The 19,764-nt window shown below is 60.2% G+C and overlaps 3 protein-coding genes across 6 annotated transcripts; all 3 read left to right on the top strand.

Moving 5' to 3' along the window:
- The first annotated feature begins 318 nt into the window (after positions 1–318).
- LCN8 (lipocalin 8) lies at positions 319–4,195 on the top strand. 2 transcript variants are annotated; one of them, XM_032165706.2, is made up of 7 exons: positions 319–405; positions 1,694–1,824; positions 2,281–2,351; positions 3,060–3,164; positions 3,243–3,332; positions 3,416–3,441; positions 4,072–4,195. In XM_032165706.2, exons 1-7 carry the CDS (start codon positions 319–321, stop codon positions 4,081–4,083), a joined length of 522 nt encoding a protein of 173 aa, XP_032021597.1. In that variant the 3' UTR covers positions 4,084–4,195. The 2 variants fall into 2 exon arrangements, with proteins under 2 accessions (XP_032021597.1, XP_032021595.1); XM_032165704.2 differs by lacking the exon at positions 319–405 and adding an exon at positions 618–955.
- Positions 4,196–10,047: 5,852 nt separating this feature from the next.
- LCN6 (lipocalin 6) lies at positions 10,048–14,197 on the top strand. Its single transcript, XM_032165713.2, is given in 5 exon segments — positions 10,048–10,473; positions 11,188–11,327; positions 12,757–12,827; positions 13,390–13,500; positions 13,771–14,197. Coding segments are annotated over 5 exon segments (579 nt in total). The 5' UTR covers positions 10,048–10,383; the 3' UTR covers positions 13,938–14,197.
- Positions 14,198–15,381: 1,184 nt separating this feature from the next.
- LCN10 (lipocalin 10) lies at positions 15,382–19,257 on the top strand. Of its 3 annotated transcripts, XM_058445443.1 has the most exons (6): positions 15,382–15,704; positions 16,471–16,610; positions 17,037–17,146; positions 17,454–17,561; positions 18,355–18,453; positions 18,850–19,257. In XM_058445443.1, exons 1-6 carry the CDS (start codon positions 15,600–15,602, stop codon positions 18,876–18,878), a joined length of 591 nt encoding a protein of 196 aa, XP_058301426.1. In that variant the 5' UTR covers positions 15,382–15,599; the 3' UTR covers positions 18,879–19,257. The 3 variants fall into 3 exon arrangements, with proteins under 3 accessions (XP_058301426.1, XP_032021603.1, XP_058301427.1); XM_032165712.2 differs by lacking the exon at positions 18,850–19,257 and having other exon boundaries at positions 18,355–18,555; XM_058445444.1 differs by lacking the exons at positions 17,454–17,561; positions 18,850–19,257 and having other exon boundaries at positions 18,355–18,555.
- Positions 19,258–19,764: the final 507 nt, after the last annotated feature.

Genomic DNA, 19,764 nt, shown 5'->3' with positions numbered 1-19,764 from the left:
AAACCCCGTATAAAAATACGACTTATCTGGGCATGGTGGCGCACGCCTGTAATCCCAGCTACTCAGGAGGCTAAGGCAGGAGAATCGCTTGAACCCAGGAGGCAGAGGCTGCAGTGAGCCGAGATTGTGCCGCTGCACTCCAGCCTGGGCGATGGAGCAAGACTCTGTCTCAAAAAAAAAAAAAAAAAAATCAAGAAACCAAGGCACAGAAGGGTTGGGTAACTTATCCAAGGCTGCACAGCCAGGAAGAGGCCAGGCTGGCTGCAAGCCTGGGTGATCAGGCTCCAGGGCCGGGCTCCGCACTGCCCCTGGGTGGTGATGTCTGGTGCAGCAGAGGCCCTCCCCACTGTCACTCTGGTTGCTGGCGCTGTCCCTCTGGCCTCCGGAGCCCTGACTGCCCACTGTGTCTGGCACACATTTCAAAGGGCCGGGCGTGGGGTGGCACAGGAAGGTGCTGGAGGCTCTGGTCCGTTGCCCATCAGTGCCCACGGCCCTTGCAGCGCAGGCCAGAATGAGCCCAAAAGAACAAGCGTCATGTGGAGTGGGGTGGGGGCCACCGAGCCCCAGGTGGTGTGGGTGGGGCTCCTCCTCCTCTCAGGCCCCCAGACGGCCCCAGCAGCGTCCACCGCTGTCCACACATCAGGAGGGTGACTGGGCAGGCTGCTGTCTAGGCCAGGCTAACCCCCGCGGTGGGCATGGGTGTCACCAGGGCCGGATGGCGCTTGTGCGGAAACCCACGTCTCTGAGCAGCCAGCAGCCAAGCTGTCCTGATGACGTTCCCGGGTGGGCGCACAAGCCTGCTCTGTCCGTGTATAATCGGCCCAGGCTGTGCAGCAGGGGAGCCCGGAGCCCGGACCCCGCCATGGAGGCCAGGCTGCCGTGCACCATCCTGGGTGTCCTCGTGGTGCTCTGGGCACAGGTGGCAGCAGCCATGGTGGAGCTGGACCGGCAGAAGGTGGCTTCTCCTTCTTAGTTGGTGGGGCTCCTCCTACACCCCCAGCCCCGCAGGCTCAGGGAAGGAGGCCTCTCCCGGTGTGGGGAGCTCGTGGGGACGCTGGTGCCCGGCTAGCCACTTCCTGTTAGCGGCATTTTCTTCTCCGCTGAGTCTGTGTCGGCTGCTGGGCCAGGCACACATTGGCAGGCCCAGAGAAGGTAGATGCCGGAGACAAAGATTCTTTCCTCCCGAAAATGATCGGGTTTTTAAAAGTCTCAGTAGAAGTCCCAGCTCTGGAAGGGTTGCTGAGGGCAGGAGGCCCCTCCCCTGGCGTGGTTGGCAGGCTGGTGAGCTGTACTGCCCGAGACAACTGTTCTCTGGCGTTTCTCACCCCGCCTCGCCCTGCAGGCTTTCTCTTCCAGGCCCCTGCTCCTGGGTCCTGCCCCTGAGGTCAGGCAGGGCCTGTGGTTCCTCCCCACATGCCCCAGGAGCCCCAGGGCCTGTTCCTCGGCTCTAGATGGCCCGGTGGGGAGCGGCTGCCCTGTCGGCATTGCTGTCTGATGGCCTGAAGGGACCCCTTGGAGGGACACACGCCTGGGGACAGTGGGCTCACAGATGTCTTGCTGCTTTGCCACCGAGCCTCACGGCCATCTGCTGACCTCTCAGAGCCCAGCAGACCCCTGCCCGGGGGTTCGTGGAATGCCCCTGGGGGTCTCAGACCCACTGCTCAGCTCTTGGCCGGGCTCTGTCTCTCTCTAGATTGGAGGATTCTGGCGTGAAGTCGGTGTGGCCTCTGATCACAGCCTGGTGCTGACGGCCCCGAAGCGGGTGGAGGGCTTGTTCCTCACCTTGAGCGGGCGTAACCTGACCGTGAAGGTCGCATATAACAGGTAAGAGGCCTGGGGGCTGCCGGAGAGGAAGAGGCACGCATGGCCGGGGACTGAGCATGGGTCGCTGCACCCGCTGCAGCGCGGGGTCTGGGCTGAGTGCCGTCCTGCTGGAGGGCCAGCATTCCCTGTGCCCGCCTGCCTGGGACCTCGACCCCCAGGCTCCTGGATCTGCATTTTCTTCTAAATATAAGCATAGTGTTTTAATGAAGCCCCGTGAACTTAGAAGGAAGGAAAAGGAGTGTGGGACAGGTGGCTGGCTGGAAGGAACAGAGCCCCCAGGGGAAGGCCAGTGCAGCCCCCACCTATCACATTCCCCGCCTCATCCTGCTTCAGGCCCTGGGATGCTCCACAGTGCTGCCTGTGCCCTTCCTAAAGACACGGCCCCACTCCGGGAAGGAGCCCAGCAGGCGGGACACAGGCTGGCATTTTCCCGATGGGCACTTTGCTGCCTTTCAGCTCAGGAAGGTGTGAGATAGAGAGGATCATGGGCTCAGAAATAGACACTACGGGAAAATTCGCTTTTCCTGGTAAGTGCAGTTGCCCCGTCATGGCAGCTGGAGCCCAGCTGTGCACACAGCTACTCCTTATTGTTCCCTATGCTGTTCCCTGCACTGTTCCCTGCACTGTTCTCCATGCTATTCCCTTCGCTGTTCTCTGTGTTGTTCCCCATGCTGTTTGCTGCACTGTTCTCTGTGCTGTTCCCTGCACTGTTCCCTGTGCTGTTGCCCATGCTGTTCCCTGCACTGTTCCCAATGCTGTTCCCTGCACTGTTCCCCATGCTGTTCCCTGCACTTTTCTCTGTGCCGTTCCCCATGCTGTTCCCTGTGCTCTTCCCCATGCTGTTCCCTGCACTGTTCCCTGTGCTGTTCCCCAGGCTGTTCCCTGTGCTCTTCCCCATGCTGTTCCCTGCACTGTTCCCTGCGCTGTTCCCCATGCTGTTCCCTGCACTGTTCTCCATGCTATTCCCTGCACTGTTCCCCATGCTGTTTCCTGCATGGTTCCCTGCACTGTTCCCTGCACTATTCCCAATGCTGTTCCCTGCACATTTCATGCCCCAGACCTTCCCATTCTCCCACCAACACACTGGATCATCCTTCAAAAGCTTCCGTAATGTCCCCAACCACTCAAGTGCCGGGACTGGGTGGGGGCAGGGTGGAGTTAGACCCTGCAGACCCTGGCCTTCGAGGTCCGTCCCCCTCAGAGGTCTCCCCCAACGCCATGGCCGGCTCCTGAAGGCCACAGAGAGATCCACGTGCTGGCCACCAACTACGAGGGCTACGCCATCCTGCGTGTGTCCGTGACGTGGCGGGGCAGGAACTTCCGCGTCCTCAACTATTTCAGTAAGCTTGGCCCTGGGGGGCTCTGCCCAGCTGCCGCCCTCCCAGGGACTGCCCGCCCAGCCCCCCTGTGCCCCACAGCTCGGAGCCTTGAGGACGAGGACCGGCTGGGGTTCTGGAGGTTTCGGGAGCTGACAGCAGACACTGGTCTCTACCTGGCGGCCCGGCCTGGTGAGCCCAGGGGCCTTGGGGTGGAGGCTGGGCTGGGCCCTGTTGGTTGACTCTGCAGCCCCTCATGCTGGCCTATCCGGCAGGACGGTGTGGTGAGCTCCTGAAGGAGGTGAGCCTGACCCCCGACCCTGGCCTGCGCTGAAGTCCCCGGGCCCCTGGCCCAGTCCCTGGCCCTGTCAAGAGCCCCCTGTGGCTCCACCTCCCGGCCCTGGGGTGGGGCCTGTTCACCCCTTCCTGTGAACAGACAGCAAACACCACTGGTGGGCAGCTCCAGAGATGAGTCTGTCTCCTGGTTTGGAAAGAGCTGGAGCCTCCAGGGTGGTGACCCTAGGCTGCCAGGCAGGGACCCTGGGAGGCTGGGGTCACGGGGTGCAGAGCTGAGTGGGGCAGGGGAGCAGAAATGGCGCCTTTTCTTCGGTGTTCCGTGCAGGACTGCTGGCTGCTTCAGCCCCTGAAGGTCCTGTCGGGGGCAGGGCACAGGTCCTGCGGGCACTGCCTCAGGGCTCCCACGCTGGGCACTGCAAGAACCCAGTGTCTCCCTCACCTCGCTTTGTCTTGGCCCTAGAGGTTGGGCCTGTTACCCCATTTTGCAGATTGAGAAGGCGCTCAGGGAGCTGGGTGCTTTGTGCAAAGCCAGGCAGCGAGGACAGAAGTTCCCGCCACGTGGCCTTCATCGCTGCCCATGGGGCGGGCCTCCAGAGACCACACAGGCCCGAGCCCCTGCACTTTTGTGTCGCAGGAGCTGATTTAATGGAGTTCGTGCCTCAGACCGCGAGGTTCGGAGCCCCCGCCCACCCCGGCCCCTCCTGGGCACCCTGCCCACCAGGTCACCTGCACCTGCTCTGAATAAACTGTGAAGTCAAGCCACTGCCTGGTGTGTCTTTCTGGAGGGCCGATGGGTGGCAGGTGTGGGAGGATTTGCCCGCCCGAGGTCTGTGTGTTTTCCGTGGCTACTGGACAAACAGCGTGGCTCACGTGCAAGGCAGCAGCCCCTGCCCTCCCGCCCTGCCAGGGTCGTGGTCAGGCTGCCCCAGGGTATAGACCACAGACAGAAACAGGGCTCCTGGTGGAGTCTCAGCAGGTCTCTCAAATGCATGGAGGCCACACCCCTCCTGCCTGCATCCTCCATGGCTCCCCACTGCCCAGGGCTCCAGGCTCACGGCCCGCGCCCAAGGCCCTACCTGATAGGCCCCGCTTCCGGCCTCCCTGGACCCCCAGCTGCCCAGCCCTGCTCAGTGGCCACTTCCGCAGTGGGCTCTCACCCCGTGGCCTCGGCTGCCACCAGCCAACTGCATCGCTTTCTCCTCCTGCCTGGGCTGGGACACGGGAAGGGCAAGGAAAGTGGCAGTCAGCCCGGAGGTTCTGTGCCCAGGCCCCTGGGGATCAGCCGGTCCCCCACATATGCAGGTGAGACAACCCGGGCTTACGAGAGTGGCTGCCTCGTGGGGGCGGCCGAAAGTGATACCTGAGGTCGAGTGGTGCCAGGGGCTGTGGGGGAACAGCCCGAGTGGGGGGACCTCGCCAGCCCCCAGCACAGCCGGGACACCAGAAAGGCCCTGCTAGGAACAAGGACTGCACCCTAGATGCGCCTCAAATCCAGAACCGTGCCCCCGAGACCCACAGGAGGGACATGTAGAAGCCGCATTCTGACAAGTTAGGGGCTCCTGGGAAACAGCTATGACTTTGTGCAGCTGTGCCTGGCCGAAGCCCACGGGTTCAAGGAGCTTAGCCTGGACTTGGATTTCCTGCCGGAGGGGCTGTCACTCTCACTGTCTGCTCAGGCTCCCGTAACAAAATACCCCAGACTGGGCACCTTAAACAACAGAACTGTACTTCCTCACCATTCGGGAAGGTGGAAGTCCAAGATTAAGGTGCTGGCAAATGCAGTTTCTGGTGAGGGCTTCCTGCCCACTCGCAGAAGGCAGCCCCTCGCTGTGTCCTCACCTGGCGGGGAGCGCTCTCTGGGTGCCTCTTTTTCTCCTGATAAGGACACCAGCCTGTTAAATTAGGGCCACTCCCTTTGACCTCACTTAATCTCGATTGCCTCTTAAGGGTCCCATCTCCTGAAACAGTGACCATGGGATCTGGGGCTTCAACGCAGGAATTTGGGAGGGCAGAATTCATCCCAGAACAAAAGTCAGTGCTGTTTAGAGGGTGACAGTAGATGCAGGGCCACCATCATCAACAACGTCTTGCCCAAAAGTCACTGGACGTCCAAAGACAGAAAAATATGACCTATGTTAAAAAAAAAAAAAAGAAAAAGAAAAAAAAAGTTACTAAAAACTGACACCGAGAAGACCCAAAGTTGTATTCAGAAGATAAAGGTCTAAAACAGCCATTATAAGTAGTTAAAAGAAAAGCAAGATATACTCTAAGGAAAGAAATAGTGACATGATAGCATTAAAAGACTAATTGATAAAGAAAGAAGGAGTGAACGTAGGAGATCACATCAGGAAATCAACAGAGAAATGGAAACTATAAAAAAGAAAAAATTATGGAACTGAAAAGTACAATAAATGAAAAATTTACTGGAAGGACTAATAGGAGTTGGCCATGGCAAAAATAATGTCCATGAATTTGAGCACAAATCAATGTAAATTATCCAGTCTGAGGAACAGAGAAGAAAATGGTTGATAGCACCTCAAAGATCTGTGGGGCAAGATCAAAAATGTAAACTAGCCTGAGAAAGAGAAGAGAGTGAGAATAAATGAAGAAATAGTGGCTGACATTACCCAAACTTGATGGAAACATCAACTTAGATAGCCCAGAGGCTCGGAGAAACCCAGGCAGGATGAAAAAGAAAGTCTCACAAAAGTCACACCTGGGGACATTATAGTCAAGGCACTGCCAACCAGTGATTTGGATAAAAATTTAAAGGGATTTGTGGGTAAAAGACAGGGCACATCCAGGCTTGGTGGCTCACATCCGTAATCCTGTAATCTCAGCACTTTGGGAGGCTGAGTCAGGAGGATCACTTGAAGTCAGGAGTTTGAGACCAGCCTGGGCAACATAGTGAGACTTTGTCTGTCTTTAAAAACAAACAAAAAAAGACAGGGCATGATATAGTTTGGCTCTGTGTCCCCACCCAAATATCATGTGGCATTATTGTAATGCCCAATGTTGGAGGTAGGGCTTGGTTGGAGGTGATTGGATCATGGGGGCGGATTTCCCCTTGATGTTCTTGTGACAGTGAGTGAGTTCTCAGGAGATCTGGTTGTTTAAAAGTGTGTAGCACTCCCCCTTTCATTCTCTCTCCTACTGGCCATGTAAAGATGTACCTGCTTCCGCCGGGCACGGTGGCTCACACCTGTAACCCCAACACTTTGGGAGGCCGAGGCGGGCGGATCACGAGGTCAGGAGATCGAGACCACCCTAGCTAACACGGTGAAACCCCGTCTCCACTAAAAATACAAAAAATTAGCCAGGCGAGGTGGCGGGCGCCTGTAGTCCCAGCTACTCGGGAGGCTGAAGCAGGAGAATGGCATGAACCCCAGGGGGTGGAGCCTGCAGTGAGCCGAGATCACGCCACTGCACTCCAGCCTGGGCGACAGCGAGACTCTGTCTCAAAAAAAAAAAAAGATGTACCTGCTTCCCCTTCAACTTCAACTATGATTGAAAGTTTCCTGAGGCCTCCACAGCCGTGATTCCTGTACAGCCTGAGGAACCATGAGCCAATTAAACTTCTTTTCTTCATAAATTACCCAGTCTCAGGTAGTTTTTCATAGCAATGTGAGAATGGACTAATACAGGGCATAAATGGGGGGACACAATGGCTGTCTTCTCATGGCAGATGGAAACCAGGAGATGACTATAGGCCGTCTTTACATTGATGAAAAAAAAATCAACGCGGAGCTCTTTATCTAGGACAAATATCCTTCAAAACTGAGGGTTAAATAAACATACTTTTAGACAAATGGAAGTGGAGGGAATTTATCTCTAACACAGCTTCAGCACAATAAATACATGCCAAGGATGTTCCTCAGGCAGAGGGAAATGACTCTGGACGGCCACTCAGGTCTGCAGGAAGAAGATCCGTGTGACAAGTGGGGACCAAGTGAGCCCATTGGAACCTGCATTCCTTTTCCTCCACTTGGTTACTTAATTATATCAGCATGGACTCAGCTGTTCCTGTTTCCTTCCATAGCTTACAGTTTATGACAATGATTTCTACCCAATAGGAGTGCCTTCAAAGTGGCTTCAGAGTGTTGTTGGTACATTCCCTGATTCCTCGAGCACATTTTTGCTTTTTGGCACAAAAAACATTCCAAGTTCCTCTTACGTTTTCTGTACACAGGCTTTGAATAATTCCCCAGAGTCCTGGTTCCTTTTCGTATAGAATGGTGTTGGGAAACCAAGCTCTGAGTGTTCGGTGTGCTTTCACTTTTACTGGGTCTGATTGTGTCTAAACCTTCTCAACAGACAGAGCCCAGACTTTCCTTCCTCCCCTTTCTCCCTCCTTCTTCTTCCCCTCCCCTCCCTCCCTCCCTCTCTCTCTCCTTCTTCCCTTCCCCTCCCATTTCTCCCTCCCTCTCTCCCTCCTTCCTCCCCTCCCTGCCCTCCCTCCTTTCCCTCCTTCCTTCCCTCCTCCCTCTCTCCTTCCCTCCCTGCCTCTCCCCATCTGTCTACCAAAATCCGAGTTCACATGGATACTTCCAATTCCAATGGATCGCCACAGGGTTCACTCTGATCTCTCCCTTTTCTATATGTCTATATTTAGAATTCTCTTTTCCAACACAGAGAAACCCATTATCCTTGATATAGTTACTCATTTGGTCCCTTCTAGAGCACATGGAAAGTAGGATCAGAATTGCTCACCCAAACCACTGTTAGTCATGAGCCTGCCCGCTAGAGCTTGGGATGTGTTTACAGCTCTTTCTGCCGTTAGCCCGAGAATGCAGAGAAAAACTGCTGTGTTCAGAAGTTACTGGGGACAGTCCTTTCCCCTTCAGAGTGGCTGTCATTTATTTATAATGCAACTGTATCCCATGTTAGGAATTTGTTTATTTTACTTTTGAGTATAATATACCAAATTACCTTGATTCCAAAGTCAAAACTGTACAAAAACGTTTACTCAGAAAAAGTCTAACTTCATCCCCCCACTCTGTTTCAGCTCCACACCCCGGCAGGGAACTAGACTCTGAGGTTTATCCTTTGTTTTTTTTTGTTGGTTTGTTTGTTTTTTGAGACGGAGTCTCCCTCGGTCACCCAGGCTGGAGTGCAGTGGCGCAATCTTGGCTCACTGCAACCTCTGCCTCCCGGGTTCAAGCGATTCTCCTGCCTCAGACTCCCGAGTAGCTGGGATTACAGGTGCGTGTCACCACACCCAGCTAATTTTTGTACTTTTAGTAGAGATGGGGTTTCACTATGTTGGCCAGGCTGGTCTCGAACTCCTGACCTCAGGTGATCCACCCGCCTCGGCCTCCCAAAGTGCTGGGATGACAGGCGTGAGCCACAGCGCTTCGCTTGGCTGATGGTGTGTGCTGTTTTGTGGCTACCTCGGGAACCAGCCTCCCGCAGCCCTTAGGGACACTAGTGGGGCTGGCGGGTGTTTCCTCCTCACAGGCCTGGCCCAGCTGCTCGGCTTCCTCCTTTTTGTATTTTTATTTTATTTTAGAGATGGGGTCTTGCTCTGTCACCCAGGCTGGAGTGGAGCGGCACGATCACAGCTCACTGCAGCCTCAACCTCCTGGGCTCAAGCAATCCTCCCACCTCAGCTTTCTGAGTAGCTGGGACTACAGGAGCACGCCACCATGTCCAGCTAATTTTTAAATTTGCTTGTACAGACGAAGTCTTGCTATGTCGCCCAGGCTGGTCTCAAACTCCTGGACTCAAGCGATCCTCCCGCCTCAGCCTCCCAAAGTGCTGGGACTACAGGTGTGAGCCACCGTGCCCAGCCATGGCTCCCTCCTGAAGGCTCCAGGCCTAGGTGTCCCGCCCCCTTGTTCTGTGGCTCAGCCCCTGGGCAACTCCTGCTTGCCATGGCTTTGGCTGGCACCTCCGTGGCCCCACTGCCCGGTCAGTCTTCGCAGGCCTGGCCCCCAGTAGCTGTGTGGTTTCTGCCTTCTTCCTGCACTCTGGTGGTCACAGGCCCTGCTGCGTGGGTACAGGGCAGGCGGCCAGGGCTGCAGTGTAAGCTCTGTGAGTGCAGGCGGCCCTGGGCACTGGAGCCTTGTTGCACGGACGTGCTCCTGGCACCCTTGTTGATGAATGAGCGAAGGTGTGTGGGAGTGAATCCCAGAGGGTGCAGGCCACGGCACTGGGGGAGGACCCTCTCAGCTGCCTCCCAGTGGGCTTCGGGGACTCAGATAGACCCTGACGAGCACCTCTGTCCTCTGCTCCCGGACGGGGGCTGCAGAGAGCTCTCAAGGGGCCTTGGGAGGCACAAGCAGGCCAGGGTCCCAGGGAGGGGAGGCAGGAGGCAGCAGGGCCGGATGGTGGGCTGCAGGGGTGGAAGGAACAGGACAGTCTGGTCTGGGGGTGCTGGCTGTGGGAGACAGAGGCCAGGCCACAAAGCAGAACGGTGGGTGAGCAGGAGGGGGTGGGAGCCTTTTTCAAAAGGCTTTCAGGGACTTTTTATATTTAACGATTGAAACAAAAGATATCGAAAACCGCAGCTCTTAAGAACCACTTGTTCTCGCCCTGGTTCCTCTCCTTGTGCTTGACCTTGGCCTCCTGCAGGGCCTGGCAGCGGCCAGCAGAGTCCCTGCTTCCCAGACTGGGCGAGGGAGAGCGTGGGTCCCCAGGAATGGGGGAGGTGGTGCGGCTGGCTTTAGGATGCCCATTCTGGAAACTTCTGGTGGAAGAAAGCAGGGATCAGTACAGTATGGTTGATGCACACACCCCAGACCCTCTCCCGGCTGTGCAGCTGGTCTGATCTGGGCTCAGAGGCTGCCACTGCTCAGTGCCCCCCTGGGTAATTTTGCAGGAGGCCAGGAGGGTTCCTGGCGGTTAGTGCCGCCCACATGGAGAAATTCAGAGCCATGTAAATGGGTCTCCAGGGCCTGGAGGGACTGCACACCCTGGGCCTGTGGCGCGGTGTGGACCTGGGAGGATGGGCGGCCTGCTGCTGGCTGCTCTTCTGGCTTTGGTCTCGGTGCCCAGGGCCCAGGCCGTGTGGTGGGGAAGACTGGACCCTAAGCAGGTACTGTCCTCCTGGGGGTGGGGAAAGCTGGTCCTCAGGGGCCGGCCCCTCCTTTAAGGCCACACAGCTTCTGGGTCCCCAAGGCCAGCCCAGACCAGCATGGGCAGTGGGAAATGAGTTGGGCCAGCCCTTGGGGGGTCCCAAAGGCAGGAGCCTCAGGGCAGGAGGGGTGGATGCTGGAGAGTTGGAGGCTGGAGGACTGGAGAATTGGAGGCTGGAGACTGGAGGTTGCAGGGCTGGAGGCTGGAGGCCTGGAGGCTGGAGGGCTGGATGGTTGGAGGCTGGAGGCTGGAGGGCTGGAAAACTGGAGGCTGGAGGCTGGAGGGTGTAGGGCTGGAAAACTGGAGGCTGGAGGCTGTAGGGCTGGAGAACTGGAGGCTAGAGGCTGCAAGGCTGGAAGGTTGGAGGCTGGAGGGCGGGAGGGTTGGAGACTGGAGGCTGGAGGGCTGGAGGGCTGGAGGCTGGAGGGTTGGAGGCTGGAGGCTAGAGGGCTGGGGAACTGGAGGCTGGAGGCTGCAGAGCTGGAGCCTGGAGGGCTGGAGAGCTGGAGGCTGGAGGCTAGAGGGGTGGAAGGCTGGAGGGCTGGAGGCTAGAGGCTGCAAGGGTGGGGAGGGTTGGAGGCTGGAGGGCTGGATGGTTGGAGGGTGGAGGCTGGAGCCTGCAGGGCTGGAGGCTGGAGAGCTGCTGGCCATCACAGGAGCGGCCTCAATGCAGCTTCTTGGGCCCTGGTACGTGCTTGCGGTGGCCTCCCGGGAAAAGGGCTTTGCAGTGGAGAAGGATATGAAGAACGTCGCGGGGGTGGTGGTGACCCTCACTCCAGAAAACAACCTGTGAATCCTGTCCTCTCAGCACAGGTGAGTGGGGCGGGCCCTGCCAGGCCTTCCCATGGGCAGGACTGTGGCTCAGCCACATCGTGTACTTTGCACATCTGCTCCCGGGCACCGCGGCCTGGGGGCTTCCCACGGCCCCTCTGCACCCCCCTCGCTTTTCCCTCTGGGCTCTGTGCAGAGCCACCAGCCCTCTGCCCAGCTACTCACATCTGTGTCCCTGGGGCCTCCAGGTGGCACTCCCACCTTCAATACCGCGGGCAGGCACTGCTCTGACCACGCTCCTTCATGCATCCCTGTCCTGGGTCATCTGGGCTTCAGGCTGTGGTCAGAGCTGGGGAAGCCTGTCGTCTCAGCAAGCCTTTTTCGGGAATTCTGTTTAAAGGAGGGTAATGCATTTGGACCTAAGAACCACTGGTACTTTCATAACATAAATCCCCAAACAATATGGTCGTGGACGCTGTTGGCCAGACTGGCCCTGTGGCCTCAGGCCAGCGCACCCGACCACGTGCATGGCTGGTGGTGGCGTGCAGGGGTGGGGCGGGCCAGGCTGTGGGGCGGCCGTGCTACACAGGGGACAACTACAGGGCAGCCGGGCTGTGGGGGTAGCCGTGCTGGGGCAGGAGTCGGTGCCCGCCTCCCTTTGCAGAAGAGTGGCCTGCTGGGTGGCGTGGTGGGCGTCTACCCCCTGGCAGGCTGGCAGCAGAGCCAGGCCTGAACCACTGAGCCAGGCACGGGGCCCAGAGAGAAGAACCTGCCCTCCTCACCAGCGTGCTCTCCCCCTACACGCACCTGCAGAGTAAGGGCAGGGGCCCCACTGCACCCCCCGGGCCAGGCCTGGCCTCAGGGTGAGCTGGGACCAAGGGGCTCCAGGCTGAGGTGGCAGCTCCCACATGGCTTTCCTAGTTCTTATTGCTGTTTCTCCCACATGGACTCAGCCTCAGCTTCCTTCGTTGGAAAACGCCACTGCACCTTTGCTGGGTTTTGCTCACGCTGGGGACTGACCACTTAGGGAGCGCCGGCCCCTTCCCCAGAGTCGCAGGAGAACCCCCACCCCGCCCCCTCCTTCCCCCCAGTCGCGGGGGAACCCCCCCCCCCCCCCCGCCCTCCCCCCTGGTCCTGGGCAAACCCCCGCCCCGCCCCGTCCTTCCCCCGAGTCGCGGGCGAACCTCCCGTCTGTCGAGTCTCCTGTTGCGTCCTCAGCAGCATTCAGCGTTCCTGGTGGAGATCTGGCACTGAGGATCTCTCAGGAGGTGAACGGGAGTGTCCGCCCCTCTCAGGACTCCCGCGCCGTCCACTCCCCGAGAGCAGGTTTCCGGGCATCAGGGCATCCGGCAGAAGATGGAAGCTCTGGCCTCACTGCCGGCTGGCCTGGCCTGGACTCCTGGGCTCCGTCTCCTCTCACCGGGCCCCGGGATCTTGACCCTGAGTGGGTGACGGGCCCCTTCTTTTCCAGGCTGGAGGGGTGCAGCCAGAGTGTCGTGGAGCTAATAAAGCGAAACTCCGGATGGGTGTTTGAGAATCCCTGTGAGTCTGATGGCCACGGCCTCACCCAGGCGGTTCTTCCCTGCAGCATCCCCAGGCCCCTTGTGGGCAGGGACGGAGGGCTGACTCCACTCCCGAGTGCCAGGAGGCTACAGGGTCTGGTCTTGGGATTGGTGCCCATCCTGAGGGTGAAGAGAGGCCCCCGGACAAAGGACTGGAAGCTTACTCCCAGCAGGCTCAGACGCCAGTGGGGCCCAGCCAAGGTCCCCATAGATGCAGAAGGCGAGGGGCCTGTTCAGTGGCTGTCCACAGGGACAGGGCTGGGCCGGTGTGACCCAGCCGCTCCTCGTTCACACCCGGGACAGGCTGGGGCAGTGCTTGTCTGTCTGTCCGTCAGTGTCTGAAAGCCCCTTGATGCTGGTACCAGGTGGGGTCTGGGGTGGGGGACAAAGCTCGGGGGCTCTGGGTGTGCTTGGAGGGGTCTCCTGGGGTTGGGGGCTCTCACTTGAATTGGCCCCTCCGTCCCTGTGGCCAGCACCAGCTCAGCGGCCCCTGGACGGATACAGCAGCTGCTCTCCCCATGGCGGGGAGTTTTGTTTCCTAGCGATAGGCGTGCTGGAGCTCCGGGTGCTGGCCACCAACTTCAGAGACTATGCCATCATCTTCACTCAGCTGGAGTTCGGGGATGAGCCCTTCAACACCGTGGAGCTGTACAGTGAGTGTGCCGTGCGGGGCCCACGTGGGGAGCTGTGCGGTGGGTGGACCGCTCAGGGGCCATGTGGGGAGCTGTGTGGTGAGTGGGCCGCTCAGGACCACATGCAGGCCAAGTTCCCCCACCTTGAGGCTCGCTGCACTGGAGGTGGCCTTGGAAGGACCGGGGTCCTTCCCAGGGCAGGTGGCCTCCTCCCTGACCCTTCCCAGCCCCTCCCCGCCTCTCCCCAGCTCTCAGAGGTTGCTTCCCCCTGCACTGCCCTGGTGACCCCAGGTCGGACGGAGACAGCGAGCCAGGAGGCCATGGGGCTCTTCACCAAGTGGAGCAGGAGCCTGGGCTTCCTGTCACAGCAGCAGGCCCAGCTGCAGAAGGACCGTGAGTGTCCACCGGAGCAGCCACAGGGGAGGCTTGGGGCAAGTTCTGGAGCCCACAGGGCGTGATGGGGTGACACAGACCCTGGGGCTGATTCTGGTTCTGCCTGACTCAGTCGTCCTCAGGGAGTCAGGCAGGCTGAGGGGGTCTTCACCTGCCTCTGCCCAAAGTCAGGCCTGGGGGGCTGTTCCCCATGGCCAGGGAGTCTTGTGGGCAGGGCCCTGGGGTGCTGGGGAGACTCAGTCCTTTTTCACAGCCAGTCTTGCCTTCCCTTCTAGTCACCTGTGCTCACAAGATCCTTCCGGTAAGCCGCCGTCCTGAGCCTCACCCCGGCTCCCTTGGGGGTAGGGGGTTGGGGAGGCCACGCTACGCACAGTAGACGGGAGGACCCTCTGCCCAAGCCCACGGGGTTCGTGGCTCCACTGCCTCTAAGGCGGCTGAGGGTGTGGAGGGCGCCTCCGTGGTGGGCCCCTCACACTCCTCTTGGTTTTCAGTGAGTGCTGCGTCCCCAGTAGGGATGGCGCCCGCAGGGTCCTGTCACCTTGGCCAGTGTCTACCCACCTGGCTCAGCGGCTCCCGGGGCCCAGCACCAGCTCAGAATAAAGCGATTCCACAGCAAACCAAGGATGCTCTTGACTGGGGGCCAGCCGGGGAATTGCGGGGAGGATGGCGGGGGTCATCACCAAGGGCCAAGCCACAGAACCATAGAGCCAGCTGCAAAGAAGACGCGTGCCCAACCCAGTCCCTTGCCAGAGCCCCTCTGGGTCTTCGGACACCCAAACTCGGGCCTCGGCTCAGAGGTGGAGGCTGGTCAGGGGACACAGCCTGGGAGGGAGCCAGCAGTGACGTCCACCAGGACCATGGCTGGGGTGCCACAGGCTCCAAGGATTGCCCAGGACAAGAGAGACGTGGCTGGTGGGGCTCAGAGAGGCCCCTGACCCCCCAGGCTCAGGCTTCTCTGGGCTGGGGTTGTGGCTCTTGCCTGGGCAGGGAGGGGACCCCAGACGCCCGAGCCTGCAGGTCCTCCTGTGTTCTGATGGGCGTGGGGGGCTGCCTGCCATCCTGGGAGAAACACAGGCCATGGGGGCCTTGGGGCTGGATGCGGGGCTGGGGACTGTGAGAGGCTCATGGCTGGAGTGAGGCGAGGTGCACACAGATGCCTTGACCTGCCAGACTGGGCATGCACATGTGTGCACATGTGAGCACGCACTCACACATGCACACACACACACACTCATGGGCACGGGCACACAGCCCCGGCCTTCCCTTCGGTACCTGCTCAGGTGCTGGGTGCCAGGCCCTCAAGAAGGTGGCGGGGGCTGTGTGGGTGGCTGCCGCGCGGGGCTCCCCACGTCCACATCTGCCCCAGAAGGGCCACAACCAGCCCTTTGCCTGTGACCTGAGAGGTCTGGGATGAGGGCCAGGGCTTAATGAGTCTCAGGGGCACACACAGTGACCCCAGGCCGGGCACAGAGGGCAGGAGGGTCCTGGGGCCTCAGAGAGGCCTCTGTCTGCCAGGGCAGCCCAGGCCAGTGGTGACCACAGGGCGGGGCAGTGCTGGCTGTGCCGGAGTGTCTGAGGGTGGTCCCTGGGCGGGGAGAGGGTAGCAGAGCCCAAGGCCACACCTGCTGCCTCCCTCCCCTCCCTCCCCTCCATCCTCTCCCGACACAGGCTGGCAGCTCCAGGGAGGTTTAAACACTGGCCTTGGCGGCTGAGGGAGGAGGGTGAAGATGAGGCAGGGGCTGCTGGGGCTGGGGCTGGTGCTGGGGCTGGCTGCAGGGTCCCAGGTACAGGAGTGGTACCCCAGGGAGTCCCACACCCTCAACTGGAACAAGGTGAGCCATGCGCTGCTGGTCCCTGAGCCGGGAGCCGGCCCTGGAGCTGGAGCAGGTTCCTGCACAGTCTCCCGGCAGCCGCCCAGGAGCAGGGCTACCAGGAGTTCCAGGCACGGGCACTGCCCACCTGGCCTCTCCCACTGCAGCCTCCAGCAAGGGGCCCCGCAAGTTGCAGGGCAAAGGCAGGGAGCCTCGAGGGGGTTCAGGGGGGTCTGGGGGTCAGGGAGGGTCAGGGTGGAGGGACCCAGAGAGCTGTGGCCGAGAAGGTCGGGTGACGCCCAGAGTGCAGAGTACGTGTGGGGCAAGTGGGGCGTATTCTGTAGTGGGGGGGCCCGGGGACCTGCTGAGTGAGCCGTGGGAGCAGCACTCATTGGCACGGTGGTGCCCAGGGCACTGGGGTTGGCAGCAGGCAGAGTTGGGGGCCGGGCGCCGGCGGGAAGGGAAGTCGCCGAGCAGTACCCGGCCCCCAGGAGGCCACGTGGAAAGGAGCCAGGGCCTCTGAGGTAGGGGGTCTCCCACCTGCTGGTGCCCACGGCCCAGCCCTGTGCTGCCCGGGGTCCCTGACCAGCTGGGCACCTGCTTCTCTGCAGCCCTGCTCCAGTGGCCAGGGCTTGAGTGGCCGGGACCAAGGTGGCACCTGGGTGGGGCTGGGGCTCCGGCTCGCCGAAGGGTCGCTTGTCTCCTGGGTTCTCTAGCTGGGAACCTCGGGGGTGGGGACAGCCCCTGGGTGGCAGCTCCTGTCCCCGCCCACACACCCGCTGCTCAGTTTTCAGGGTTCTGGTACATTCTGGCCACGGCTATTGACGCCCAGGGATTCTTGCCGGCCAGGGACAAGAGGAAGCTGGGGGCGTCCGTGGTAAAGGTGAACAAAGTGGGCCAGCTCCGCGTGCTCCTCGCCTTCAGCCGGTGAGTGGGCAGCGCCCCCCAGGCAAGGGTCTCCCCTTCCAGGAGGAGGGAGCTGCCTGGGGGCTGGAAAGGAGTCCGGGAGGAGCCTGTCTGTCTGGAAGTTCCACAAGGACCATCCCCCCCACTTCCTCCCCCCTAAACTCAGAGGAAGCCGCCTGCAGCCCCTGGGCCCCCACGGGTGGGAGTTGGGAGTTTCTCCCGTGCCGTGGGACAGGCCCCAGTCCGAAATGGAAAATCCTCAAACCACAGAGCCTCAAATTGACACGAGTTGGACAGTGAAGCAAAAAACTGGGGACCTGGGGCCTCAACCTTCCCAGGTCCCACGGAAGCAGGGGTGGGACCGAGACGTGTGGGTGGGGCTCGGCGGCCGGCGGGTGAGAGGAGGGGTTCCCTGGTCTGCAGCCTGAGCCCCCGCCTTGGCCCCAGGTTGAAGGGGTGCCAGTCCCAGGAGGTGATCCTAAGGAAAGACAGGAAGAAGCCGGTGTTCAGGAACACCTGTGCGTATGCGGCGGGCCCGAGGGAAGGACGGGAGGGAGGTGTGCTGGGGCTCTGGGCCCTAGAGGAGCTGCGTGAGATGCCTCTGTCCCCCCTGTGCCTTGAGCAGACCCCTTGTCCCCAAGAGCACGTGGCAGGTGGGCATCAGGCTGGCTGTGTTCTCAGAGCCCACACGTCATGTGCTGGGCCGCCTGGCCCGGGAGGGGAGGCCCCGGGAGGGCACTCAGTCCCTCTGGACACCTGCACCTGGGTGGGGGCTCCGAAACCTCGGACACCAGGGGTCAGGGCTGCGGGTGGGCACAGCCACACCATCCGGGAACCAGTGGGCATCCTGGGAGTCTCTTTCAGTGAAAGGGGTGAAGGCCTTCCACGTGCTGTCCACTGACTACAGCTACGGCCTGGTCTACCTCCGCCTGGGGCACGCAGCCCAAAACTACAAGAACCTGCTGCTCTTCCGTGAGTGGGGACAGCGGGTGGCGGGGGATGGTGGAAGGGGTGCAGAGGGAGGCACAGAGGGGCGCTGGGCACACGGGGCCGGGCAGGACCCAGGGGGTGAGGCGGGCAGGGAGAGTGGGGGTTGGGGCTGTGGTCAGGGCAGGGGCAGTGGAAGCCAAGACCACAGCAGTCAGGTCCTGGAGGTCGCTGAAGCAAGGATGGGGGACGCCAGGAAGAGGCTGCAGAGCAAGGTGGGCCATCCAGGGGGAGTGGAGGCCACCAGGATGGTGGCGGGTGCAGGTGCAACATTCTGGGTGAGGGACACAATGGGGATGAGGAGGCGCCGGAGGGGTCCCAGGTAAGGGTCTGCCTGGGATGGAGGGGTGTGGAAGTGACCCAGTGTGGGTTAAGGGCCGCAAACCCAATTCTAGGCACCAACCACCTGGGGTACAGGGAAAGGAGTGGCCCTCCCAGTTGGAAGGGGTAGAGGGGAGGTGGGTCCTGGGGTCTCAGTTGAGGTGGAGCACGCTCAGGGTGCAGCAAGCCGGGGCACAGCTGAGGGGCTGGCTGGAGGGGACTCTGCAGGCAGAGAGGGTTCCCCAGGCGACAGCATGGTGACCCTGGTTTCCCGAGCCTGGCTGCCTCCTAAGTGGGGAGGGGCCCAGCAGCCGCTGTCCTCCCCTGGCCAACCCCTGCTTCATGCCTAAACTCTGAGGACATTTCAGCAGCTCCTGGGGTAGGGATGGGGGTCAGGGTGCAGACCCTAAAATGGCCAGAGCTAGAGTCTCTGATGTGATCCTGATCTCAACCTCAGATAGACAGAATGTTTCGAGCTTCCAGAGTCTGAAGGAATTCATGGACGCGTGTGACATTCTGGGGCTCTCCAAGGCCGCCGTCATCCTCCCGAAAGACGGTAAACTGTGCCCTCAGCCTTTTGCCCTCCTGGCCCTACCTGCCCGTCCCACTGGGGAGCTGATTCGTTGGGGGAAGGAGAGATGAAAGGACCCATTTGAAAGGTGCCATTTTAAAGATCCACCCAAACGTGCCTCCCACCTCCTGCCGCCCCTGAGAATCGGGGCTTGGCCTGGCAGGCCTTGCACCGACAGCGAGAGGCACCCGGAGCAGATGCTGCATCTGACCAGGCGGTGCCGCGGCTGTGGCTGCAGGATCGGGGGCCGCATGGCTGTGTTCTCGTGGTGCCCAAGACGAGCACGCATGGAACCAGGGAGCGGCCGGGGCAGACGTGTTCATGGTTCCTGTGTCTCCTCCGAGCAGCCAGCCCACGCATGGCTGTTTTCCTCTCCCACAGCGTCCTGTGCACACACCATCCTGCCATGACAGCCAGTGTCCTCCGCTCTTTCCTTTCAACGTGTGGTCCTCCCAGGCCCCGGGAGCGTTGTTCCAGATGTCAGGTGGAGACCACGGCCTGTTGAGAGGTGTTTGGTGACTCTAGGTCATTGATAGTGTATCAATGACAGAAAATCAAGTGGCTCAAGGGATCCTTTATGATCACAGAAAGATGGGGGAAGGAGGGTACAGGCTGACCGGGTGGCGAGATGTCAGCCAGGCCCCTTCCCCAGTGTCCTCTGGAGCACACTGCAGGCTGTTGCTGTTCCTTGTCTGCTGTGAAATAGACCACAGGCCGGCCCAACGCAGTCCTCGCCGTGTGCCTTCCCTCTGCCCTCCACGCCGCCGCCACCCTCTGTGTTCCTTGACATCCTGCACTTTCTCAGGAAGCCGTTCACATATCCACCCAACATGGAGGAGCCCCCATGACGTGCCAGGCAGCGTGCTGGCCCCTGCGGCTGCGTTAGGGAGCAGAATCGGCAAACACAGTCCCAGAGTTGATGCTTGATCAGGAGAAGCCAACCTCAGCAGCATGATCACCTGGATACTCGAGTATAGACCCTAGAAGTGTATCTAGGCGCGGCCCAACAACAGCAGGTCAGAAGGGCTAGCCTGTCAGAAGGGCTGCCCTGCTGGCTGCAGTCTCTTATGAGAAATAACGCTCTCCTATGTGCAAAAAAGTAGTCTGGAGCCCAGGCAACATGGTGAGACCTCATCTCTACAAAAAATACAAAAATTCCAAAACTTAGCTGAGCGTGGTGATGGGCACCTGTAGTCCCAGCTACTCAGGAAGCTGAGGTGGGAGGGTTGCTTGAGCCTGGGAGGTTGAGTAAGTCAGGATCGCCCCACTGCACTCCAGCCTGGGCAACAGAGTGAG

Source organism: Hylobates moloch, unplaced genomic scaffold, assembly GCF_009828535.3.
Source record: "Hylobates moloch isolate HMO894 unplaced genomic scaffold, HMol_V3 SCAFFOLD_10, whole genome shotgun sequence".
In the NCBI taxonomy this organism is placed as follows: domain Eukaryota; kingdom Metazoa; phylum Chordata; class Mammalia; order Primates; family Hylobatidae; genus Hylobates; species Hylobates moloch.
Note: the sequence above shows the minus strand (reverse complement) of the source record. Positions and strands in the feature narration are given on the sequence as shown.